The 26,782-nt window shown below is 44.8% G+C and overlaps 2 protein-coding genes and 1 long non-coding RNA gene across 5 annotated transcripts in view; 1 reads left to right on the top strand and 2 right to left on the bottom strand.

Annotated features, from left to right (window-relative positions):
- Nucleotides 1-8,087: 8,087 nt before the first annotated feature.
- The window catches only part of LOC134107809 (NACHT, LRR and PYD domains-containing protein 3-like), a 54,802-nt gene continuing 36,107 nt past the window's right edge, over nucleotides 8,088-26,782 (bottom strand). Inside the window, exons 1-10 of one of the 3 annotated variants that reach the window (XM_062559400.1) lie at nucleotides 19,325-19,930; nucleotides 16,272-16,359; nucleotides 15,848-16,123; nucleotides 15,498-15,533; nucleotides 13,503-15,288; nucleotides 13,238-13,411; nucleotides 11,351-11,524; nucleotides 10,725-10,898; nucleotides 9,414-9,460; nucleotides 8,089-9,280 (exon numbers count right to left, since the gene is read on the bottom strand). In XM_062559400.1, the coding sequence (XP_062415384.1) occupies nucleotides 8,676-9,280; nucleotides 9,414-9,460; nucleotides 10,725-10,898; nucleotides 11,351-11,524; nucleotides 13,238-13,411; nucleotides 13,503-15,288; nucleotides 15,498-15,533; nucleotides 15,848-16,118 (3,267 nt within the window). In that variant the 5' untranslated portion in view covers nucleotides 16,119-16,123; nucleotides 16,272-16,359; nucleotides 19,325-19,930 and the 3' untranslated portion in view covers nucleotides 8,089-8,675. Of the gene's footprint in view, nucleotides 9,281-9,413; nucleotides 9,461-10,724; nucleotides 10,899-11,350; nucleotides 11,525-13,237; nucleotides 13,412-13,502; nucleotides 15,289-15,497; nucleotides 15,534-15,847; nucleotides 16,124-16,271; nucleotides 16,360-19,324; nucleotides 19,931-26,782 lie in introns of those variants that run through there. The other 2 variants (XM_062559401.1, XM_062559399.1) reach the window with 2 other exon arrangements.
- Nucleotides 22,098-25,277, bottom strand: LOC134107810 (uncharacterized). Its single transcript, XM_062559402.1, has 9 exons — nucleotides 25,073-25,277; nucleotides 24,564-24,899; nucleotides 24,164-24,433; nucleotides 23,988-24,044; nucleotides 23,665-23,751; nucleotides 23,564-23,592; nucleotides 23,200-23,253; nucleotides 22,964-23,032; nucleotides 22,098-22,387 (listed from the first exon to the last, which is right to left on the bottom strand). The coding sequence occupies exons 1-9, from the start codon at nucleotides 25,134-25,136 to the stop codon at nucleotides 22,238-22,240; spliced, it is 1,116 nt and encodes a 371-aa protein (XP_062415386.1). The 5' UTR covers nucleotides 25,137-25,277; the 3' UTR covers nucleotides 22,098-22,237.
- Nucleotides 22,981-23,809, top strand: LOC119194723 (uncharacterized). Its single transcript, XR_005114166.2, has 3 exons — nucleotides 22,981-23,157; nucleotides 23,323-23,454; nucleotides 23,671-23,809. It is a non-coding gene; the product is annotated as an uncharacterized LOC119194723 (long non-coding RNA).

The following is a 26,782-nucleotide window of genomic DNA, read 5'->3' as shown; positions in this document are numbered from 1 at the left end:
TGTAATCTGGAACTGCAAGGTCTGCGGCCTGCGCCAGCTCTGTTTTTAGTGTAATAAATGCCTCCTCCGCCTCTTGGTCCCAATCGAGTTCAGCAGTGAGGTTCCTCATCCCCTTCTCGTTTACCTTTGCACGTAGAATCTGAGTGAGATTTGAATAACGCGGAATGAATTGTCTGCTGAACCCCGTGAGTCCTAGGAAGGAAAGCATTTCCTTTACATTCTGTGGACGCGAATGGTGGAGAATACTGGACCTGTGCGCGGCTGAGAGCCCTGAGCCGCTTCCTGACAGCACTCTCCCCAGAAACGAAACCTGCCGCCTGGCGACCTGCAACTTTGACTTACTGACCTTGAAACCGGTCGTGGCCAACCAGCGTAAGATGGTGTCTGTTGCTTCCACACAGGATTCAGCTGAAGTGGATGCGAGGAGGATATCGTCGACGTATTGGATCAGCGTCGTGCCCTCTGGGAGCGGACAACCTGTCAATGCTTGTTTTAACACTTGATTGAAAATACCAGGTGAAAGAGCAAATCCTTGCGGTAGCCGAGTATAACGTAGTTGCTTGTTCCCATATGTGAATGAGAATACATCCCGCAAGTCTTCCTGTAGGGGTATGCAAAAGAACGCGTTTGCCAAATCAATGCACGTGAACCATTGTTGTTGTGGTGTTAGACTAGTCAACGCAGTGTATGGGTTCGGGACGGGTACCGTTGTCGTTACCAGCATGTCGTTTATCTTTCTGAGATCATGTGCCATGCGATATTTACCAGTTGCTGCCTTTTCTACCGGAAGAATGGGCGTGTTCCAGGCGGACTGAGAGGGCTCCAGTACTCCTGACTTAATGAGTCCCTCTATAGTGTCCCTGATCCCCTCTGCCGCGGCTGGCTTGTGAGGGTATTGGGACTGCCAAATGGGGGGTCGCTTTTGAATTTCAAACGTTACTGGTTTACATGTGTTACAAAAACCTACGTCAGTCGGGCCTTCGGACCAGAGGTAGTCTGGAAGTTTCTCAAGAAGGATAGCTGTGTGGGGATGATCGGTCTTCTCCCTTCAGTGGTCTCTGGACACCTGTTCGTGCGTTAAAATGACAGTGTTAGTTGCTTTCCCTGAAATTCTGTACATCTTAGCGGAAGGAGAAAAACAAACATCAGGCAGTTGAGTGCACACCCAGTCATCTAGCAGCACTGCTCGTTTAGTCATTGGACCCAAGTCTTTAGCCTGATGTTTGGGATGCAGAGCCAGCGATACATGTGGCACCGCCTCTTGGCTCATTAAATACCATTTCAATTGATCAGGAGAGAGGATAACAGCTGTGGCTACCCCTTCTGGGCCCACATAGAGGTTTTGGGACGTCACCTCCCACTCAGTGCTCTCTAAGTGCCCCATAAATTCATCCCAGTAGCAATCATCCCCTTGTCTATCATAGAACAATGTTACATGAGGCGGGTCAGGAGGAGAAACATACGGATCAAGAAGAGTTATCCAAGGCTTCCACTTTTGGTAAAGAGCCATCACCCCTGGGATGTCAGGACACTCAGGCTTTAGGAGGCCCCAGCAAATGTCTGCGCACTGTTGTTGTTGCAGTGGCTGCATCACCCACTGGCCATTAGTCTGTCCATTGTCATTGCAATGCAACACAGTTCCATCCAGCAATGTGACACTCAGTCCGTCCGGGCCGCACAAGATTGAAGCCCCTGTTTTGATGAGAAGATCCCTTCCCATAAGATTCACTGGAACTTGAGGTGAGACAACAAAAGAGTGAGTCAATGTCTGATTTCCCACTTTCACCGGTAGGGGGACTGTTATAGGCAGTTTCTGTGACACCCCGGAGAATCCCATAACGCTGACACTGTCTTTGGACATAGCAGACGAGCCCGCTGCTTGTATGGTGGAGTATGTGGCCCCAGTGTCAACGAGAAACGGAAGTTGTTGTTGCAGTACCGTGAGTGACAGCATGGGGTCTGCCCTGCCCCTGCTGTCGGAGTCTCCCATCGGGGTGTGTCACTGAGAGGCATCCGCCTCATAGCCCCAGTCCTCCAGTGCAGGGTATTGTCCCCTAGGTGGCGCAGCATGTGGATTGGGGGCCCAAGCCCCCCGAGACGGGACACCCCTGCCCCTCCCCTGTCTCTTCTTTTTGCTAGGACACTCCATGCGCCAGTGCCCCTCCATACCACAGTTGAAACAAGCGTCTCTCCCTTGGTAGCCGCCTCTTTCTCCTCCCCCACCGTATGATCCTCTCCGACCAGCGCCACCCCTGTAATTACTTCTGTAACCTCCCCGATAACCGCCCCCTCGGTTTGGGCCCCACCCCTGGGCTGTCCCATACGACGTCTCCTCCCATGGTGGGAGTGGATACAAATCTGGGGCGTTACCTTCAGCTGGGGCAGCCTGGACTGTCATCTGTCGCTCGTCTTTCCCTTTCTGCTTCTTTTCGCTCACTTCCTGTTTTACCTTAGTGAGCTGAAGCCTAAGAAGCTGAGCCTGTAATTCTTTTAGCTGCTTCTCTTCCCCTGACGCTTCCTCAGTCGCGTCCTGTAAATGGTGCAGTAAATGTCTTTCCCACACAGCAGATTCACTTCCTGGCAAGTCTGGATTAGTGATCATTTTAGCTTTTACCCCCTCTGGTACTCCCTCCAGCACCGCCTGTCTGAACCATTCTCTCTGTATGCCCTCCGTTCCCGGATGATGGCTAGTGCTTTTTACCCAGGTCTCTTTACATTCGTCCAAATACGCGCGCGGGGTTTTCTTCGCGTCCCATGGTAATTTTGGTATTTTAGTCGACATTAGAAGTGGCCATTTCTCGCGCATTGCGTCCCCGATCTCCGTCGCGAAATACAAAAATCTGTCGTCATCGGCTTGTCGGGTCACCCCCGCTCTGTTTTCCACGTCCGCTAAATCATGTGCGGTCATGCATCTGGCTGCTACAGCCCTAAAGTCGCCGAGCGCCAGCGTGTGTCCGTTAGTAAGCGTATCGAGTTGTTTTAGCCACTTATCTCCCCCTTCAGGTGGTGCAGGCATTTGCGCGACTAGAGCAGACACGTCTCCCAGCGACCACGAATTGTATTTATTAACACCTCGAGAAGACATGAATAACGGACACATTTTTCCCGGTTCCCCGTGAATCTCTAGGTCGCTGTTATCCCCGCATTCCCCGTTTTGCTCCTCCTGAGCCGAGGCAGAGCCTTTTTTTCCTCTCTCCCCCATGTCTGGTGATTCCCCGTATCTCAATTGTGTTTTCACCCGCTCATTCGCCCCGGCTAAATACTTTCCCTTATCCGCCTTATTTCTCCGCTGCACTTCTGAGCTGTCCCTTCTCCCCGGAGTGCGTGAGTCCGTCCATTCTTTAAACCCCTCCCGATTTTGACGCGCTTCGAAAGGCCGGCTTTCCCCCGTTACCTCGTTGCCCCGACAACCCCGCAGTGGTACACTTTCTTCAACTTCCAACTCTCCCCCCGTTATATTTAATACAGGATACAACCCAGCAGGTGCAGAAGCCGAATTCACACCGTTTATTTCAACATCGCATGCCGGTGGTCTTTCCTCATTACACCGTTCCTGGTTATATCTCCCCACGGCTTTACTTTTTATCCAGTACGAAAACAATGCGGACCTCATGTCCTCTACATCCTCCATCTCTTTACGAAGTTTTCCTTTTTTCAACACACTCGCCTTCTCGCGTTTCGACTCAAGCTCCTTCTTTTCTTCTCTACAATCTCTCTCCTTCTCCCACAAAATCTGCGCCAGTGACAGCCTGTCTGCCAAACTAACGCCTTTCTTTTTTTAACAACTTTCTCACCGCGCGTTCCGTGCGCTCCACAGCCTCATGCTTCTTTTTCCCGGTGGTTTCTCCACCCACCGCCACCAACAACAGCCTCAGCTGGTCGTTTATTATTTTCCATCGATACCCCGGTGCTGGCCCCCAGCCGCCGTCAACAGTTTCCTGATCATATTCATCTTCCATTCCAACAACAGTTCCCAGTTATATCGCTTTAACCCGCTCGGACAGCTGGTCACCTCAGTGTGACACAGTAAATGTTCTCCGCAGCTCCAGCAAGCTTCCCCGTTTGTTCTGAGAACTTATGTTATACTTCCAGAATTCTTTTATTGTAACGAAGGTTTATTTTAACCCTTCGAAATCAATGCATTATAACGGAAGTTTATCTTAACCTTCCGAGAATCAATGTATTACAACGAAAGTTTATGTTAACCTCTCGGTCATCAATGTATTACACCGAAAGTTTATGTTAACCTCTCGGTCATCAATGTATTACACCGAAAGTTTATATTAACCTCTCGGACCGTCTATGTTCTCAGTTTCCCCTCTTTTTTTTTTTTTTTTTCTTTCACTCTCCTGCTTGCTTGCACCCACACACACACACACACACACGAGCTGCTCAGAGACTGCAGCCCAGGATTTAAGGAGCTTTTACTCCTAGGGACTCCAACCCTGGGATTCGGGGGTCCTCAAATCCCCAGGACTCCAACCTAGCTACTTCAGCCCTCGTCAGGGTCTGATGGGGTTGCCAAACCAAAGACCAGTTTTCGGGGGTCCTCAAATCCCCAGGACACTCACCTAGCGACTTCAGCCCTCGTCAGGGTCTGATGGGGTTGCCAAACCAAAGACTAGGATTCCAAATCCTTTTATTTGTGTCAGATCATTGATCCCTTGGTACTCGCCGGTACCCACCAAACCCAATAGGATCCCTGATCCTTTAATTTGTGTCGGATAGAAGATCCCTTGGTACTCGCCGGTACCTACTAAACCCAATAGTACTCGCCGGTACCTACTAAACCCAATAGGATCCCTGATCCTCTAATTTGTGTCGGATAGAAGATCCCTTGGTACTCGCCGGTACCTACTAAACCCAATAGTACTCGCCGGTACCTACTAAACCCAATAGGATCCCTGATCCTTTAATTTGTGTCGGATAGAAGATCCCTTGGTACTCGCCGGTACCTACTAAACCCAATAGTACTCGCCGGTACTATTGTTGTGCACTTTTACCGGTTTCCTTAATATTAACTTTAGCGAATTGCTCATGTATCAATTTGGTTCCTTCACCACCAATCCACAGCGTACTCCTTATTTTAGATTAATCAATATGCAGAATTAGTAACAGGTTTCTGCTTACCTTGTTTTGAGGCCGGCCTGGGAGTACGCAGTGTTCAGCAGGTGAAAGCTCTTGGACCGAATTCCCCCTGCAGGAAAACTCCTATCCCGGACGAGCCCCCAAAATTGTTAGGATATTCCTTATCCACCCGAGTTGGTTGATAGAAGAATCCACTGCAGGAAATTAGTTAAAAAGTTTAACATTTATTTAGAAGAGAAAAAGTTGTACATGAGCAATTCTCCGCAGATATATCTGGAGACAATGAAATACATCGAAATGCATCGCAAGCAAATCCCTTCCAAAGTCCGCCTGCCTTCTGACACTGACCTGTTTTTATCCCTCTGGTGCCCTTGAACGTTGGTTCAACCCAGTTCATCCTTCTGTAACAAACGCCTTCCCCGAACAATGAGTGTCTGGTACTCTCTCCTGCAGCCTTCGGCCTTGCCCTGAAAATGGGTTCAAACTGGCTCTCCCTTCGGTCGCAGGTGTGTTATCTCAGATAATATTTAATCTTCATTTTTCCTGTGCTCTCTCTTCCACCATTCACATTGTCTGCCTTATAAGGACGGATCCGGTCACGCCATCTGTCCTACAAGCGGACATCTATTCTACAAGCTAAAAAGTAGATCACTGCGATGCTGTTAAGCAGCAGACTACGTCTTACCTCCCTATCAGGGACATTCCAGTGTTTAAAGGTGACCCTCTTACTTACAAATCTTTCATTAGGACTTTTGATAATGCAGTGGAAAGAAAAACAGACAAGCTTTAACTCCTTGGAGCAGTATACTCGTAGGGAATAGAGATGTGTCCTCCGTGAACGATTCGTTCGTTTTGAACGAATCTATACAATCACTCGGAAGTGACGAGTCCGCTCAAAGAGCTATTCGTTCATTTCCTCGTGGCCGCGCATTCGTGACTTTTCAGTCAAGGAAACAGAAATGGTTCGTTCATTTTCCGACTGGGTTTCCGGGGGTGAGTCTACGGATCATTTTTCACGTGACCTGCATTGGTTTAGTAGAAACAGTTACTTCATTCCCTTTCACATGACCACTGTTTTAGAAAGACATTCATTCACAAGTCATACTGACTGGTTTTGTTTCGGGTCGGCGAGTGTCCGCTGTGCCTCCTGCACGTAGCCCGGCGGCGGCATGTAAACAAACACCAACCAGGATGAAAGAAGCGAAACCACAGGGGAGTAAACGGTTTGCAGTTAATGATAAAACAAATCCTAGTGATAGGTCGTTGCACATGTTTGAGTAGAAGCGAGCTCCGTGTCGCGGTCCGCTCTGAGCAGCTGAGCAGCCCGCCAGCTGGAGCGCGGAGTCCCGGACTCCAGCTACTCAAACATGCGCAACGACCTATCACTAGGATTTGTTTTATCATTAACTGCAAACCGTTTACTCCCCCGTGGTTTCGCTTCTTTTATCCTGGTCGGTGTTTGTTTACATGCCGCCGCCGGGCTACGTGCAGGAGGCACAGCGGACACTCGCCGACCTGATTCGGCGTTTGGAGCGGACCAACCCGGATAAACCTCCGCCATGAACTTCCTAAGTACAAACAGCTTATGAAATGCCCTACATGAGAATAAAAGTGCTTGCATTGGACGGATTTAGGCTAGCAAATTGGCTATTTGGCTGTGGAATTGACCCTACCCCCCCCCGTTGAAATGAACGAATGACCCGAAAAAAGATTCGGCCTTTTTACTGAACGAGAATCAAAGAACGGAGTCAGTAAAAAGATCCGAACCTCGCATCACTAGTGGGGAACCACAAGAGCTGGTTTGCTGTTGTGAGCATATGAATACATGTCAGCAGAAAGATGCAACTCAGAGGCCAGAAAGTTACTACAAAAGCATTACAAAGATGAGCTGAAGATAGACGATGCATACATGGACAAGGCATTGAAATGGCCTCAGATCAAACCAGAAGATGGTAAAGCATTAGGTGCCTATGCTCTTTTCCTGATTGGTTGTAGAAACACTATGGACAATATAGAATACATGGAGGAAATGGATAATCCTACTAACATGCAAGTTATCATTTCAAAGAAATCCAGAAAGAGTGAACGCATGTAGAGACAGAAGCCTTCATGGATCCTGGAAGCACTGCAACGTTTTGAAGTGAAGAGCTACAAAAAGCACTAAACCTTAAAGGAAAGGGCACCCAGTTTCTTCTCAGCACAACGGGTCAAGACCAGTCTAACGGTCACAAATTGATGAACAGTTGTGTTCTTTCAGACCTAGAAGTGTGTGGCATTGAATAAAACTCATACATTGAACAGCCACATCCCAGTAAAGAAAGACAACGTTCCACAACAGGAAGACATTTCACACGGGTCTGAAAGACGTGCGTCTCCCTCACTTTGATTCACTTTATAGACAAAGAAGAAGAAGAAAACCACAGAAGGAATTAACGGAGTAAACAGAACATTGTCCCTCCTCTCCAGGGGAGATCCACTCACATCCCTGAGTCACTCACAGGTGTCTCTGTTGGGGACAGCAGGTAAATGTGAGGACACGTCCTTTAGAGGTCATGTGACATTTCTATCGTAGATAGAGTGGATTCTAGTGCTTACATTCATACCGCACTGCATGCTGGGATGCGCTGGGCCTCAGAGGACAGACGTGTCCTCCACATCGTCCCCTGGATGCCGCCGTCCTTCCACGCGGTGGATGAGGAGCAGATGGATGCAGTCGCCCTGCTGGAGCTCCGGCGGCTCCCTGACCTCCATCATCACCTTCACCTCTGCACCCACCTGATGTTTGATCTTCATACGGGACGATGAAAAGCACTTTGACTCCCGAATCGAATCCCTCTGAGGCCCCGTTCCATCAGACTCATGTCACATGTCTAATAATGAAAAAACACATTCACTTTCCCACAATGCTTCACTTTAAAGTGAGAGAGAGAAAAGAGGGAGAGTCGTGTGGAAGCACTTGTTCCTGTTTGTGTTCAGTCTGACATCAACATGTTTTTATCACAAACAAACAAACATCAACGTCTCCTTTGGTGTCATTTGGTCTTTATTATATTGTCACTGTGATACATGTTGGGAATATGAATCCTGTTTACTGGTTTAATCCCATCAGTGACGTCCCTCTGCTGGCCAGGACCAGTCACTGCACCTCATGTTGTTTCCAATAAAAGTCCTTTATTCACATTAGAAACAAACAATTCTATTCCTGTGAAGCCAAAGTAATACATGGAGGCACTAAACGTTGTACTATTATATAACGTTAATAAAAACACAAGTACATGATGTTATCTGTCATTTAACCTTCTTCAGAGGTTTGATGAAGCTTTTAAAAGGTTTTTGTTCAGAACAAACCTGATTATGTGAAATTAGATTTGATTTGAACACATTTAGAAAGATTTGAAGTTAAAATTAGCTCAAAAAGATTTACATGTTCATATTTTAGTTATTTTTGTCATTACAAACAATCGTTGAAAATCACTTTGCTTTTACTAAAGCTGTGGACCCCCAGAGTCCAGACCAGCTCAGGTACCCCTCACCTGCTCCACCTGCACCTACACCCACATGGACCTCCATCAGATGTACAGACTGAACTATGTGGTGAGCTGAGAGGAAGGTTCTCCACCAGGAGGAGACTCTCTGTCCTGAAGACGACACAGATACACTGAGGAACCAGAACTGAACCTGAACCCAGGATAAAGAGGTCCAGTGAATGTGGTGCTGAAGGTGTGGAGGTGGATCAGTCTGTCAGAGGAGACTCTGTAGAAGGACAGAGAGCCAGCAGGACAGTCCACATACACTGCTACTCTACCAGAGGAAGGGGAGATGCGTGTTAGTGTCTTATTGTGAAGGACATAGTAACCTCCATAAGAGCAGATCAGACTCCAGGACTGATGATTCTCTCCAAACCAACAGTCATAACTGACTCCTTTCCTCTTGATTCCTCTGTAACTCACTGATACATAAACTCTTCCTCTCCACTCGACCTCCCAGTAACAGCGACCAGTCAGACCAGTTCTACACAGCAGCTGAGGATAGAGGTCAAATCTGTCTGGATGATCAGGATATGACTGAACCTCCTCCTTCTTCTCTTCCTCATACTCATCCTCCTCCTTCACAAATGTCACCTTCCTGTTGTTATGAAACAGTTTGAGTTTTCTGTTTACTGTGTTTGTGTCGATTGTGAGTTCACAGGAATCTGATGAGAGAACAAGACACAATACAGCTGCAGTTATTAATCATGTGTTCATCTAGTGACACTTTGATGATGACATCACAGAGGTGAATGAGTGATGTCACAGTGTGATGAATCCAACTCAAAGCTCACTTACACTTCCTCAGACCTGGTGTCATCCATCGGACTCCAGCAGGCTCCACCCTGAAAGGAGGAGGGGGGTCAGAGCAGCATGGAGACATGGACATGACATCACTCTCATACACACAGCTTGGTCCTTCATGTCCACATGGACCACCTCTTCTTCTTCTGATCATCTACTATCATCAGTATTCTACTGAGCATCATCTTCCATGTCCCTCAGTGTCCTTCAGCAGTCAGTGAATCAATGTTTAAACCTGCATCAAGTGGTTTCTTTGTCCTTGTGGTTCAGTGACAACAAGCTGTGAACACAACATGTGACATGTGACCATCTTCAGAAAGGAAGATGATCTATGTGTCCCTCAGTCGTCTCCCAGCATCACGCTGTCAGCTGATGTGGGCGTGTCCACGTTTAAACAACCAACCAATCAGACCCTGTGTCTCTGAACCAATCACGTTGTTGCTGTCAGGTGTCGTTTCAGCTCCAAACGGATGTGAAACGTTTGGCTCTTCTGACGCAGACGAGGTCCGATTCAGACATGGACCGGTTTGGGAGAAAGTTAAAAACAAGGAAAATAATCCTGACAATAACGTCCCCAGGACGTCACGTGTCTAACAGCCGCTATGACGAGTCAACCTCCACATCCAGCTGACAGCTGACATTTGTACATTAACAGACTGTATTTGACATGAACTAAGCGGAAGGATGAAGTTTCTATTTTTACCTATTTTAACTATTCATAATTATATTTATTTTATTGTTTATATTTATTGTTTATTTCACTTTTGCACTCTTAGCACATATGCCTACATTTGATAGTATTTCAAATTCTAGTTTGATGAAGGTCTGTGCTTTCTAATTTATCTGTTAAATCGTATTTGTATGTAATTGGCAGGGACAGCACAGAATGTATAAACAAGGGCCACAAAAGCCAGATACATAATTCACTTGTTGTTAAAGTTCCAAAGTTACTAAAAATTAAAATGTTCTGAGACCATTATATTGCTTGTAGTACATTTATGAAATATAAATGTATAGTATAATACATACAACATAGTGTACCTATAATGTATATCAGAATGATAACATGGAATGGATGTGGTGCAAAGTGGCCGTGGTGGGGGGGGGGGGGGGGGGCAAATCTTAGTCTCGCCTACGGCAGCCAATTGGATCGAGCCGGCCCTGCATGAGGGACACAAACGGTTTGAGTCTCTGGTAGTTTGAGGTCAGCTTGGTGTCTCAGGGTCACATGACCAGACAGAGAAAAGGTCTCCAGCTCTTCCTCCTCCACCAGACTGATGGTCTGTGGCTGCAGCCTCTTCATACCTGAGAGTCTTCAGTCTCCAGTGAGGATCCATCACTCCATCAGACAGCATCTTCACTCCTGAGTCTCCTGGATGGTTGTAGCTCAGGTCCAGCTCTCTCAGGTGGGAGGGGTTGGACCTCAGAGCTGAGACCAGAGAAGCACAGCCTTCCTCTGTGATCAGACAGCCTGACAGGCTGCAGACACACAAAACAACACACATGTCACATGACCTGAGGGAGCTGTGAGGGCTGCAAGGTCACTGCAGGACTGAGATACTGTTGAGTACTGATGGATCACATCAACATGGTCACTGACTGGTTTCCAGTCACAACCAAAGACCCACTAAAGTCCATCAACCAACTGATAACATTGCTGATGACTATGATTGATCTCCAATATTTCTAATTCTAACACTATGTGACCCCCCACCAGTGTTTTGCTTTCATTGACAATCAAAATATAGATCTGCGTCCTTGGTATCAATCCTGGTACCTGAAACAATTTAAATATTGAAAACAAGCTCTACAACACGTTTATGGAAATATTTGGAAGATACATATTTGATTTAAATCATGCAAGCAAGAAGAATCTTATGAAGGAGAAGAATGAATCGTTGAGGTAAATAAAGACATTAATTGAATCTGACCTGAGAGTCTCCAGGTGACAGTGTGGACTCTTCAGTCCATCACACAGCAGCTTCACTCCGGAATCCTGCAGCTTGTTGTTACTCAGATCCAGTTCTCTCAGACTAGAGGACTGGGAGCTGAGGACTGAGGACAGAACTTCCCAGCTTCTCACTGAGAGGTTACAGCCACTGAGTCTGAAGAGACAATGATTAACAAGAAGAAAATAACATTTGTGTTAAAATGAAATCCTGATAAAATACAATCAGTAAGAACAATGAAAATCAGCTCAGTGAAAGTATTTACGATTTATTTTGTTCTTCTTTAAACAAGAAGAACAAATTAGTTAAATGTGCTCTACTGATTACAGGAAGCACTTTAGTAGGGCTGCAACAACGAATCGATTAGATCGATTAAAATCGATTATTAAAAGCGTTGGCAACAAATTTCATTATCGATTCGTTGTGTCGCGCGACTATTATGTTTGAGTATTAAAAAAAAGTTGAGCGCTCGCGCAGCAGAACAGAGAAGAAAAAAAGCTCCGCCCAGCAGAGCAGCGCTAAGGTAGAGGAAAGACCATCGGAGAGACCCGTAATACTGTTCTGAAACATGCGGAGGAAGAGAAACCAATGCGATCTAAATCCTCCCAGGTATGGGGATATTTCACACTGAAATGGGGGGTGCGGGTCCTAGCGGGCAACGGGGGGCTAGCGGTTTTCTTTGCAGCGCCTCATCTTTTTCCGTTCTAATCGCCGCGCTCGACTTCAAGGTGTAACATTTATTATTGTTCGGTCTGAAACAGCGCGCTCAGTGACGGGTGGTGCAGCAATATTGTTGTCCGGGTGGAAATCAGGAAGAAGGTCGATCCGGGATATTTTCGGGAGGGGCTTTGAAAGTCGGGACGGTTGACATGTCTGATTGTAAGATATGCAAAAGCGACAAGGCCTGACACGGGAGCACCACGGCGATGATTCAGCAACTTAAACATGTTGGAAAAATCTAATCTAAATATTTTTTGTGTCTAATATATTTATTTTGGCGGCTGTAAAGTATACATCATGCGATGTGTGTATGTTTTTTCTGTTAGTCCATTTTATTTGCTTACTTAGGGATGTTCAAGGAGCAATCTGTTAGTGCAAAACACATTTAGAAAGTTCACAGTCAGTTCTATTTTTCAATAAAGGGTTGGAAATTAATGTTTTTAAATGTTTTACTTTTTTATCCGATTCATCGATTAATCGAACAAATAATCGACAGATGAATCGATTATTAAAATAATCGTTAGTTGCAGCTCTATACTTTAGTATCAATATCATGATGAGGCAGATATTTAATGTTTATAAGAGTTAAATACAAAGATAAACTTCTCTATCCTCTATCTGACTTGTTTTAATGAAAGATGTAGATCACAAAGGGAGTGTAAATGAGAAATTCATCTTTATATGTTATTTACTTTCTAAATAAGAAATAAACATCCATCAAACTCTCATCAGATCGTCACTGTAGAGACATTAAAGTCTTCATTCTCTTTCCTACTTCTGCTTTTCTCCTTTTCATTCATTAATTACATCAAACATGACATCACAAAGCCTAAATAAGAGGAACAACAGGATGAACTTGTGATGTTTTATTGTGAAGGAACATTGTGTTTCAGACACTATTTTTTAAACTATTGTGTAAGAAGTTTGTCTCGTCTACAAGACAGTCCTGAGTTAGTCCTGAGTTTTTTCTCCTACTTTAGTTCCTCTGGCTCTTTAGTTATGGATGATTTTATGATGAAAAATATGTTGATGAAACCTGAAATCTTGATGAACAAATTTATAGATTAAGAAAGATCCTTTTTACTCTGCATGGAGCTGATAGTTTAGAGACACATTTAAATCATTGTAGACAAACTAACTTAATCTGACCTGAGAGTCTCCAGGTCACAGTGTGGACTCTTCAGTCCATCACACAGCAGCTTCACTCCTGAATCTTGCAGGTCGTTGTTACTCAGATCCAGTTCTCTCAGACTAGAGGACTGGGAGCTGAGGACTGAGGACAGAACTTCACAGCTTCTCACTGAGAGGTTACAGCCACTCAGTCTGAAGAGACAATGATGAAGTAAACATGAACAATAAGAAGAAAAGATGATCATGTTGAAGTCATGATGAATTAATCTAACTCTTTACTTACAGAGCTTTGTTGGAGGATTTGACCACTGGCAGCAGCCTCAGAAGAGCCTCCTCTGAAGCAGAGTATTTCTTCAGGTCAAACACCTCCAGATCTTCTTCTGATGACAGTAAGATGAAGACCAGAGCTGACCACTGAGCAGGAGACAGTTCATGTGTGGAGAGACGTCCTGATCTAATGGACTGTTGGATCTCCTCCACTAGAGAAGCATCATTCAGTTCATTCAGACAGTGGAACAGATTGATGCTTTTCTCTGGAGACACATTCTCACTGATCTTCTCCTTGATGTACTGGACTGTCTCCTGATTGGTCTGTGAGTGACTTCCTGTCTGTGTCAGCAGACCTTGTAGGGAATTCTGATTGGTCTCCAGTGAAAGACCCAGGAGGAAGCGGAGGAACAAGTCCAGGTGTCCATTAGGACTCTTTAAGGCCTTGTTCACAGCTCTCTGGTAGAAACGTTTGGGTTTACGTTTGATTCTAAAGACTTTAGCCCGTTGGGATGTTGTTTGTTCTTCTGACAGCAGATTGACACCAGAGCTGATGAAGGTCAGATGGACATGAAGAGCAGCCAGAAACTCCTGAACACTCAGATGGACGAAGCAGAACACCTTGTCCTGGTACAGTCCTCTCTCCTCTCTGAAGATCTGAGTAAGTGAGTACATTGAGGCTGCTCTGATATCGATGCCACACTCTGTCAGGTCGGATTCATAGAAGATCAGGTGACCTTTCTGCAGCTGATCAAAGGCCAGTTTTCCCAGAGACTCGATCATCTTCCTGCTCTCTGGACTCCAGTGTGGATCCTTCTCAGCTCCTCCATCGTACTTGACCTTCTTCACCCTGGACTGAACCACCAGGAATTGGATGAACATCTCAGTCAGGGTCTTGGGCAGCTCTCCTCCCTCTCTGGTCTTCAACACCTCCTCCAGAACTCCAGCAGTGATCCAGCAGAAGACTGGGATGTGGCACATCATGTGGAGGTTTTGTGAGGTCTTGATGTGAGAGATGATCCTGCTGGCCTGCTCCTCATCTCTGAACCTCTTCCTGAAGTACTCCTCCTTCTGGGGGTCGGTGAACCCTCTGACCTCTGTCACCATGCCAACACACTCAGGAGGGATCTGATTGGCTGCTGCAGGTCGTGTGGTTATCCAGAGGCGAGCAGAGGGGAGCAGATTCCCCCTGATGAGGTTTGTGAGGAGCACATCCACTGAGGAGGTCTCTGTGACATCAGTCAGGATCTCATTGTTGTGGAAGTCCAGAGGAAGTCGACACTCATCCAGACCGTCAAAGATGAACAGAACCTGGAACTTCTCAAACCTGCAGATTCCTGCTGCTCTGGTTTCACTGAAGAAGTGATGAACAAGTCCCACCAAGCTGAACTTCTTCTTTCTCTGCACATTCAGCTCTCTGAAGGTGAATGGAAATGTGAACTGTATGTCCTGGTGGTCTTTGTCTTCAGCCCAGTCCAGAGTGAACTTCCTTGTTAAGACTGTTTTCCCAATGCCAGCCACTCCCTTAGTCATCACTGTTCTGATTGGTTCTTCTCCTCCAGCTGAGGGTTTGAAGAGGTCTTCTAGTTTGATGGTTGTTTCTGGTCTCCTGGATGCTGTTTCAATCTGTCTGACCTCATGTTCTTCATTGACCTCTGCAGTCCCTCCCTCTGTGATGTAGAGCTCTGTGTAGATCTCATTCAGAAGGGTTTGGTTTCCTTCTTCAGCGATGCCCTCAAACACAGACTGGAACCTCTTCTTCAGGTTGGATTTGAGTTCACGTTGACATTTGGTGAAAATCTCTGAATGAACAAAAAAAAGAGACACAAACCAGATAGTGCTTTACTTTAATGGTATAATATATTAAATGGTGTAATATCTCCCTTGGATTAATCTATTTGTTGTATTTCGCTGCATCTGAAGCTCCCCACAACACTGACTGTGAGAACTATGAACATGGAAATAATTGAAGTGTGTAATAATTAGAGGTTTGTACAAAAAGTCTCTTCACCTTGACCTCGATCTCCTCCCACAGGATTCAGTTCACCTGAAACAAGATGTTTTCTGTGTTACTTTGTGCATTTGTAGTGTGATAATAGCTGGTTTATACAGTCTGTGCTCAAATTACTGTTCACTCATTGAGTGAAAACCAATTATGAAACTCAATTTATAGTTTGTTATAGTTTTCCTCACAGGGTGGTGACCTCGTTATTAATAACATTTAGCAAGAATGGTATATTGATGTTAATCATTTAATTAATGTCACTCATCTAGGATTTATGAAGCACATTCCTCATCTTTACTTCTGTTCTATCTTTATTATACGCATCTGATGTCTTTGTTCCTCTTTTAACAACTTACCTGTAGAGTTCATTTTGGATAATTTTTTAACCAGATCGTTCATTTTCATCTCTTCCAAAACCTTCACGGGCACCTGAACCGAGTCTGTGTCGTAGCATCGTACGATCAGGTCCACTGTGTCCATCCTGTCTGCTTTGTGCAGGTCACATGGTGGGATTGATCGGGGGTCTTCTGGGCTTGGATTGTTCTCCAGGTACCACTTGAACTCTCTGAAGTCCTCCTCCTTGAGCTCCTCTAAAATGTTGAGGATGTCCTTCTTGACTTTCTCCATCTTTCCTTTTTAAAGACACACAAACAAATGTCAACCGTAGAGAACAATCACTGCTCTGCATTTAAAGAACAAACAGCATTATGTTTTAAAGATGGAGTTGTATTGATCATTGGATTTGATACACAATCAATAGAATTCTTCTCCTTCTTTCACCTCTGATGAAGTCAGCGTCCTCTTGGTGGACGCAAGTTGGATGAATCTGTGAATATTGGGGAAGTTTGAAGACGGCTCACAGCTTCACCTGCAACAACATTAATGCATTTATCAAACAAAATCAATTTATAATCAAATAATCGTGAAGCAGGAAGCAAATGGAGACAAATCCAAAGGTTCTGATCTTTTGAAAAAAAAATTGAACCTGATAGTTTGAACATAAAAAATATATTTTTGATTCAGTTCAACGGTTTTGAATAAAATATTTACTATCACTCACTTAATTTTTCTTATTTGGGTTCTAATATTTTTAGTTTAAAAAATATATATTTTCTTATTTTTTTAAGTTTCAACTCATCTTTCACGGTCAGACTTTAGACCCCGATAAGGCGTAGGGGGGCGTGGCATCAACTGAGAGGGGCGTGTCATCATTGATAGTGATTTTTAGCTGTAATTTTGTTTATTTTCGGGTCTTTAAGGAGTGAATGTGTGGTGGTGTGTACGTGTGACTTTTGTTTGTGTTAGTTTGTGTGTGTTTGTAGCCGATCGGCTGCACAGATGAACCTCACGAGGCTGACAGGAAACACGGCGTGAAGCTTCGTGGAGAAGGCGCGCGAGGTGTTGGCGAGCGGCACCCTCGTTCCCGTGCTGCCTCTCGCTGAGCCGGCGGTCAGAGTCACGTCTCGAACGTTCCGCCGCTCGTACCGGACGAGTGAGGCCCGGCCGGGTCGGTCCGGTGGGGGAGGGGGTGAGTGAAGGAGTGAAAGCGGGGATGGGTGGGGTGAGACGGGAGAGGGACGCTCGATCGTGGGATGGAGGTCTCCGACAGCGAGGAGGAGATGGAGGAGGGAGGGTGGGCTTCAAGGTCCCCCACCTGAAGAGAAAGACGAGGGCCAGTAGAGGAGGCTCTCAGGCAAAGAGGGGAGGGGCGTCGAGCAGAGGGGAGGCGGGGGGTGGGGAGTCCGACTCCTCTTCAGGGTGGGGCTCTGCCATCAGCGTCTCCTCAGGTGGGAGGGTCTCCAGCGGGTCCAGGGTGGGGCAGGTGAAGGAGTTCCTGCATCTCACCAAGAACGAGAGGGGAGTGAAGCTGGACCACTTCTCCGACGTGGAGAAGTTTGCTCGCTCCGCCCGACACGGCAGCATGAAGAAGGGAGCTGGAGACTTCACTCAGCAGGAGGTCTACAGGCTGAGGAAGCTCCTCCTCAAACTCAACCGAGAAGGGGGGAGCACAACCGGGACCAAGTGAGGCGTCAGTCCGGCTGAGGAGGTTCCTGAGCGGGGCGGCCCATTGGAAAAGAGACTCCAGATCGTCCAAATTGATTATATTAAATACATTTTATATTATATACCTGTTAGATTGTCCAAAAATTGATATTGCTTTACGTAAAATAAAGGGTTTTTTAAAAAATCAAATAAAAAAAATCTCTCTCGTGCGTGGCTCCAAACTGAAGCTCATTCTGACACCTGCTCAGGTAACCAAGCTGCATTCAACCAACCAATCACCTGGCATCACCTCCAACCTCCAAAATCTCATTCCAAGGTTTAGTGGATCTAACACTAATAGAACAGAGGGAAGAATGGGGGTGATATTGGCACTGTAGGAGCTATTATTTTGTTATTTATTAAATATATTTTTCTTAATTGTTTGGGTAATTGGATGACTAATTGGGTAATGCTGTAGGCACCTGGAGGTTACTTAGGGGCATAGCCAGGTGGGACCAGCATGCACTGGGGTGACGAATATGTTTTTACCAGTTTAAACAGTGAGACAGTTAGACAGCGTATACAAAACTGCATAGGAAAGCATATGGAAGTAAATCTGTGCCATCCGGGGTTGAAATAAAAAGGTGATTGAATTTCTAGCACTGAATATTTATGCATTGAAATTATGTACCTGAATGTTTTTCAACATTAAAACACCGCAAAAAAATTCAACCTAAAAAAAAAAAACTGAAGACATGGAGCTTGTCATTATGAAGTGTCCAAAAACGAAAGAAACCAATAGAAGGCTAAAATATGCCAGCAGAGGGAGTTCTGACAGTGGAGCAGGGTGGGCATGAGTGCTTTAGGGGGGGGGGTGTCAAACTCATTTGAGGTTCGGGCCAGATACTGCCAAGTTGGACCGAACGCGGGCCACTGACGAGGGGGGGACTGTACGGAACCGCACAAGACGGTAACCGCTGGCATCGCAGACGGATTTCTACATACACACGTTCCATTGCGTTGATTTTTACTGTGAAAATCTACGTGCTTCCGGTTTAGCGGCTACACGAGTTGTATGTCATACAGACTGTGGGCCCGCGAATGCGCGATGACACGCGGAGAGTGCATTGTGGGATTTGTAGTATTATGGTGATGCGTGCGACGTACCAGCTCTAATAGTAAATACGTTTGATCATGCGGGCCAAAGATAATTCATTCACGGGCCGGATGAGTTTGACACATGTGCTTTAAGGCACTGCTGCAACACATAAAAGAGACGGGACTAGGTCGTAGGGTCCAGGAAACCGTGGAAGGTTGAGCAAAAAAACAAGAATCTGCACAGTTACGGTACGTGGCGGTGTGCACCGAGTCAAGTTAATGCGACCAGTACAAACCTAAAGAAGAAGGTTCAGTGAAAGGTCGGCAGCTGTGTAGCAACGACGTTACAAAGAAGCGACGCTAGAACACTTAATGTCCAGCACGTCTCCTGAGTAGAGACAGTTCAGCGGGTAAGACGCTCTGTGCTCGTCCTCAGAATCGTGCGCTACATCCCAGCCCTTCAGTACTCCACTAAGTTTAGATGTTTATTCTACCCGGACACATGAGCGGTTTGAGACGTCATCCCTGTGCACAAAGACTGGCTCCATTAAATGAGATTATACTTGTAAAGCTCCATGTAATTCAGGTTACAAAAAGAGTACTAATAATGTGACTCCTTCCAGATCTTCTGTATCTACTGTCCTCTGCTTCGTGTAACAAGAGTACAACTGTTCAGATGAATATTTCATAACCCCACGACCTGATCACATCGTATCCTCCAAGTTTAGTCTCTTTTAGACGACGACACTCACCCGTTTAGCGTCGTTTTAATGGCGGCATTCAGGTCCTCCAGCGGGCCGCAAAGGGCGGGGGGCGAAGAGAGTCGTCCTCAAGGAAAGCTTTGTCTTTGTACATTTTATTTAAGCAAAAATATAATACAAAATGCGAAATTAATTAAAACGGTAATAAAAATATAATCCGATGTGCAGGGAGCACTTCAAACACACGGAACATCTGTCTCAACTGTAATCAGTCCGGATGTTGAGCGCACAGAGAGCGCGCGCGTGTGTGTGTGTGTGTGTGTGCGTGTGTGTGCGTGTGTGTGTGTGTACTTTCAGTCCATGTGGGCAGAAACGGTTTCTTGGTAAAGGCGTATGAAACCTGTTTAAGACACTTCTCCGTCACAAAAGTGAAACTAAATAAAGAGGAACAAAGAACAAGCAGTTGATGATAAACGCCCGAGCGCCCTGTTCGGGGAAGTCATGTGACAAACAAAAAAAGGAAATTCAAACATGACCATTACCCTAAATAAGGAAAATAAGGAGCAAAACAAGCTAGAAGGCTAAATCCTCACTGCTCAAAGAAGAGTCTTTTAGGATAAAAACCAGCATCTGTGGAACAATCCTTGGAACAGCCCCCCTTTGTCACCTGGTCTTCTTCTACATGTAGACTAGTAGGGACCACGTGACGAAGCAGAAACCTTTGTAACATGTTTAAATTGAATAAAAACATTCAGTGAGAGAACAGAGTCTGATGTGAGAGTGTTTTTATTCTTCACTTTGAGGATCTTATCAGTGTCTCACGTATCGGTCTGAAGGTGTTAAACATTTACCTTTATGACAAACTGCAGCTTCTCACAAAGTACACGTTGTTACATACAGGATTCTACTTCCTCATCACATGACATGTTGAACCCTCTGATATCTGCAGTGCAAAGCATTGTGGGTAAGAGTAGCCGGAAAAGAAGCCTGCTTGCACACTGTAAAATGTATCGTGGATTAAAAACCAGCTCTGTCCAAAACAAGCTTTGTAGAACTTCAAAGGTTGTTTTTTTAACCCTTGGCTCTATTTTATTTTAATTTGTTTGTGTCTCTAACTAATGGAACTATGGAAGCCCATTTCCACCCCAAAAAAAGAAGAAAGGTTAGAAAGTCCAAATAATGAGATAAAAAATGATGACTTAAGATATGCGCATGCGCAGGCTCCTTCGTTGTTTGGCGTTAGTTTCCAAACCCTTTTGGCGACTTTTTGTCAAAAGCGACCAGCGACGAGTCCAGCGATCTGGATCAATTGGAGACTTTTGTGGTGTCTGACGTGAAATCACGTGTTGTTTTACAGGTTCTGTCCTCAGCGAGTCCCACAGGAACCTGGAGGCTTGCAGCAGTCCAGCTGCAGTCAGAGCGCAGAGAGACGCACGTCACGTCCAGACTGACAGGCAGCGCGCATGCGCAAAGCCGCTGATTCTGCAGCGTCTTTCCTCGTTTAGGGACTGGCCGTAAACTGGTTCCATAAAGAGAGAACTTTATACAGGACATTTCAATCGTTACTAATCACGAGAAATACTAAATTACCACCCGGACTGTATTTTATCTCCCAATAAGTTTGGTTTATCTCGGACTCGGAAAAACCGAAGATAATTTAGACTCCGCTAAAAGCGGATCACAGTACGTCAGACGTCCCTGTCCCTCCCTGTTGGTTTAGAGGGGGGGGGGCTGAGTGGGTGCAAGATCCTAGAACGTTTACAGATTCTCACAGATTCAAACTTCCCGGTTCAAAAGATCATCAGCGAGACTTTGTTATAACACGAACGACACCTCTCTGTGACCTTAGTGACGTCATCAACCAGCTGCAAGGAGCGTGCGCATGCGCATATCTTAAGTCATTATTTCGACTTTTAAGTAATCATTTTTAACCCTTTTTTGTGTGTCCTCTCAAGGAAAAGAAACAGCCACTTCCTGTTTTTAGTCATTTTTAAACTTCCTCATAGTCTCATTCATTCTCCCTCTGATGTCATTGTTTTTTTTTAATTCTTTTTTTAACCCAAAGTGAAAAGGTTCCCTGTCCTTCTCCCTCTGTGAGTCACTCAGTGCTGCCTGCAGGAGAAAGAGGGGAATATAAACCCTCAAGTCTTCCTGTTGGTTTTCTTTTGTTTGTTTACATGCAACAAATTACAAAAAGATATGAAATTATTGAACGATTGATACAAATTATTCCCTCTCAATCCTTTAGAAGTAAATGGACTGTACATCACTTTTCTGGTGTTCTATTCTCTGACATCATTCACACCCTGATGGTGTTTAGGTTTAAGTGTCTCTAAGGACATGTGGACCCGGGGATCGAACCTCCGACCCGGTGGTTGAAGGAGGACCCTTCTCTCCACGGCCGCCCTGGGAGTCTCCTCGAAGCCCCAGAAGGGGAACGTCTGGACCTTCAGACCCTGACTCGGTTTCTTTGTGACGTGTTCGGGACGTTTCTGGAGGCTCAAACAGGTTCTCGTTCACAACACACTTCCTTTCTGTCCTCTTTTATTTAGTTCAAAGTCAACATCCACGAGGGGAAACTAGTACAGGAATTTGAACCTGAACCCTGGTACATTCTATATTACTTGAGTTTATTTCATGAGGATGGATAGAAAGGCTTTTTTATCCAACAATTGCAAAAGCAAAAAATCCAACAAATGATCGTAATATAAAAAAACGTGGTCACATGCTCACTTTAAATGTAAACAATGTTTCATAATTATTATATGTACATTTTCAGTATAGTTTTCCTCCATTTTCCAATAATAGTCTGATTGATCTGGTGTGAACATTCAGGTTATTTAAATAAAATCAATACATTTTTAATGCTCCAAACATTTTGCTAAACGGCTCAATTCATCTCAGCAGTGAACGTGATGAAGAAAGCGTGACTTGGTTTCCACAGAATCATCAACGTAGCCTCTCTTATTTGTTGGGTTTGTTAATGATGGCGTAGAGCTCGCTGGGATCAGCAGAGGCTCCAGAAGAAGAAGAAGAAGAAGAAGGAGGAAGAGGAGCTTTCACAGTGCAGTAAGTCACCGCATCATCACCATCAACGCCATCAATGACCCGAGCCTGGAAACGAGAGGGAAAGATCACATGATGACGACTTGATTCAACACGACATCAAACGCACACAAAGACCACGAGGCAGAGACAACAAAGTAAAGACAACAAAGCAAAGACAACAACGCAAAGACAACAAAGTAAAGACAACAACGTAAATACAACAAAGCAAAGACAACAAAGCAAAGACAACAACGCAAAGACAACAAAGCAAAGACAACAACGTAAAGACAACAACGTAAAGACAACAAAACAAAGACAACAAAGTAAAGACAACAAAACAAAGACAACAAAGTAAAGACAACAACGCAAAGACAACAAAGTAAAGACAACAACGCAAAGACAACAAAGCAAAGCAAAAATTAATAAAATTAAATACTTTCCATCAGCCTCAGCTCTAATTTGTGCCCAATGCTTAAACTCTCCACCAGGAGAACGATCTGTGTGTGTGTGTGTGTGTGTGTGTGTGACTACACTTGCTCAGCATGTAGCATTGTGAGCATGTTAGCATCATGCTTGTGGTTAGCATGGTGATCCAATCAGCTCAAACCCTTCCTCATGGGTGCAGCCAATCAGAGAGCTCACCCGCGCTGCTCCTCCGGCCGTCTGGGTGTAGCTGACGGAGGCGTAGGCTACGCCTTCCTCGGGGTCGGCCTGCACACAGAAGACAACAACAGGCCGCTCAGAGACGCTGCAGCAGAGTGTCGTAACTTCCCCTTTTCTCTGAGTCCGAGTCAGACTGGTGTAGCCGTGTGGGTGGTGCTGCTGCAGACCGATGGGTGAGTGGGTGTAGCTGTTGGCTGCAGCTGGTGTGGACTCACCGCGTCCTGACGGGGTTCTGGAGCGGGCTGGATCCCATGCTGAGAGCTCATTCCCTGCAGGAAAGCATCCACATTCTTATTATTAGTGCTGCACACGTTTCTACTTCCTCTTCTTCTGTTCAGCTCCACTCTGGATTTAAAGGAGGTTCTTATTGGTGTTTGACCAGGTCTCCTAAAGGATTCCCCTGCAAACTGCATCGTGAAATACTCAAAGAGGAAATCATTCCTTCTCTCAGGGTTCATGTTTAGTCACAGGTGAGTTTAAAATGTGTCCCTGGGAGTCTGCACGTTAGTTCAAGTGTTTTTTGTTGAATCGAGAAGCAACAAAAACAAAGATTTAACTTCATGTGGATTTAAAACTCACGATGTTTTCGTCCGTCTGTGTTTTTTTCCCTGAAAAGATAAAATAAAGTCAATTTTAGCTTCAGCAATAAAATCATTTGATGAGGATGTGTAACTTCTCACCTTCAGCTCTCCGTCTGATGAGGACCAGGAGGATGATGAAGAGGACGAAGAAACCCACCAGCGTGATGATGAGCCACATCCACCAGCCTGAGGGAGGATAAGAACATTTAAACACTTCACCAGGCACCAAACTGACTTTAATAAGTCAATCAGTGTCTTTAACTGAATAATAACCATCAAATAAATGTGATGAGATGTTTCTAATGATGATGTCAGAATAAAACCACATGTGTCTGCTACATGGTCTTTATTGTGTTTTTTTAGAATATTCATCACACTCTATATTATAACCTTCATAACAAGGAGAGAGAGGACGTCACTACCTGTTGTAGAGTCTCTCTGGTCAGTTGCTGTAACGTTCCCCCCCCCCGATGGGCCTCCTTTGGTTTTAGTTGAAAATGAAACACAGACACAAGAAAAGGAGATGAAATAAATGAAGGTTTACTACCTGAGGAGACTGAATGAGGAATAAAATGATGTCATCTTAAAACAAACGTACCTGTTTGTTCACATGAGAACTGACTGCAGGCTTCAAAATGCACAGTTTTTCCACTTTGATTGTTTCTCACTTCACATTTCAGTGACTCATAATAGTTTGACTTCTGATGAAGAGGAGCTTTAAACGTCACAGTGGCTTTACAGGGATTTTGTGATGTCATCACATCAGTCGTATTACCCTTATAAACCCACTTTAATGTGTGTTTACACTCAGAGAATCTCAACACAAAGCAGGACAACTCAACCAGACCCTCGTAGTCCTTTTCCTCCACTGATGAAGATGTTCATAATGTGAGAAAAACAACAAGACAGAAGAGTAACATTAACTTCTTCATCTTTAAAATGATAATGTTTCAGTGTGTGGACAGTTTGAGCTGAAATGATTTCATGTAAATACTCACTTGTAAGAACAAACAGCTCAGACACACTATCTGCACCTTGTTGTCTTCCTGCTTTATCAAAGTCTCTGTTGGTGTAAAGACCAACATCTTCACCTGAGACCTTTCTTATAACCAGAGAACAGTTTGCTGTCAAACTCATTCTGTTGGTTTTAGCTTCTGGAATCACAGAATCCTTCTTAATCTTCCCAAGATTAAACAGCTCCACAGCTGATCCAAAACGACTGTAAAGCCAAGTAGAACCATCACATCTGTCCTGATTCACACGGGTTGAAGGTAAAGTGACGTCATCTCCGGCTCTGACGAGGAAGTGGGGGTCAGGGGGGGTTTGTCCACTTACTATTGACACATATGAAAGAAGTGAGGTAAGAATACAGCTCTTCAGACTCCAGTGACACGCGATGAAGACATTAATAACAGCATGAGACGTCCAGGGGACACTGGACATGACAGTGGACGGTTGGACTCTCCTCACGTTGGTGCAACAGTTGCTGTGTGTTTCCTGTTCTTACCTGTAGCCTGAAGCAGCAGCAGCATCACACAGAAAGTCCTTTGAGTCCCTCTGAGGTCCACCATGGTGTCTCTGCTCCTCAGGGCTTCTGACCGAGTGCTTCTCCCTCACAGACGCAGCTTCTGCTTCCTCTGCTTGGACCAGCGTCACTTCCTCATCGTGCTCGTAGAGACGCCGTGTCACAGCTCTGAGGAGTGGTTTGTTCCTCTTTGCATCTTGTTTCCTCTGAAGTGAAGAGGAAGTGTTTTGGTGAGAATGTGTAACAGCAGCAGCTCTGCAGGTTTGAGCCTTTAGTGGAGACCAGATCACGTGAGAACTCAGCAGGCTGGTTCGCTCCATCAGGATCATGTAAACTAAAGAAGCCCCAAATACCCAGATGTGTCTTTGATGAGCCGTCAGACGAATTTAACAACAAATAAATAAACACGCTGTTTTCTGCATTTCTATTTAGACCAAATATCCCTTTATGGTCTCACCCTCCACCCACGGAGAATAAATAATATCATGACATCATTTGATATTTATTATTAAATAAGAGGAAGTGGGCGGAGCCAACAGACTCTGACCTTCCATCACTCATTTCTTTCAGTCACGTCACTCACACAGTCAGTCTAAACAAAATAACCGTTATTTAACTAAAACGTTTCCTAAACCTTTAACTGAGTATTTCAGTATTTTCCTGAACCTAACGAAGACTTTATGTTGCATAAACCGAACTAAGTACATTTGAAAAGTCTGGATTAATGCAAACACCATGAATTGTAACAAATTACAGAAGCTGCATTTCTAATACAAATAAAGTTGTGTACTTCAGTAGTTGTTTTATCTCAACCTAACTAAGGACTTCTTCTGAATAAAGACGTTTGTTTTGGAATCAGGAATCGTTTATTGCCAACACATGTCAGACATACATGGAATTTGACTTGGCGATTGGTGCATGACGGCAGACGGTAAAATAACAGACCACGTAGTGCAGGAATAAGATCAAAAACATAATAAAATATTTTCTATGGGTTAGAATTAGAGGCAATAACGATGAGGAAAAGAGGAGAGAGAATCTTTTTATTCAGAGTATTTAAAGTATATGAGAATATGAACTTTAGGGTGAAAGTGTGACTGGACTCCTGGTTTGTCAAAGAGAATCACCTGCAGAGTGCTGCCACCTGGTGGCCAAGCACGTAATTACATGTAAATATGAGGCCACTTCCCTCACAGACACATCATTAATGTAATGAAATGAATACATTAAATGTCATTTAGCTGACGCTTTTATCCAAAGCGACGTACAATAAGTGCATTTCCACATAGAGATACAAACTCAGTAGAACAAGTAACAAGAAAGTACATTTTTCATCAAATAAGCAGTTGCAAAACATGTGCCATTATAAGTACAATTTAAGTGCTATCATTTGTTAGTGCTACGGTTTGCTAGTGTTTTAGTCAAGGTAGAGTCTAAAAAGGTGTGTCTTGAGTTTTTGACGGAAGATGTAGAGGCTCTCTGCAGTCCTGATGTCATCGGAGAGCTCATTCCACCATCTGGGAGCAGGACAGCAAAGAGTCGCCATCTCGCCGAGTGCTTTTCTCTCAATGAGGGAGGAACAAGCAGCATACAAAATGCACAATAATATGAAGAAAGCAGAATGTCACAATTGGGACACACAAACCAGGGGCTCTGGTGGTCCTGCTGTTCGTCCACCTCGTCTCCTCCAAG

The sequence above is a fragment of the Pungitius pungitius genome, chromosome 20, assembly GCF_949316345.1.
Source record: "Pungitius pungitius chromosome 20, fPunPun2.1, whole genome shotgun sequence".
In the NCBI taxonomy this organism is placed as follows: domain Eukaryota; kingdom Metazoa; phylum Chordata; class Actinopteri; order Perciformes; family Gasterosteidae; genus Pungitius; species Pungitius pungitius.
This window is presented reverse-complemented; position numbering and strand designations above follow the sequence as displayed.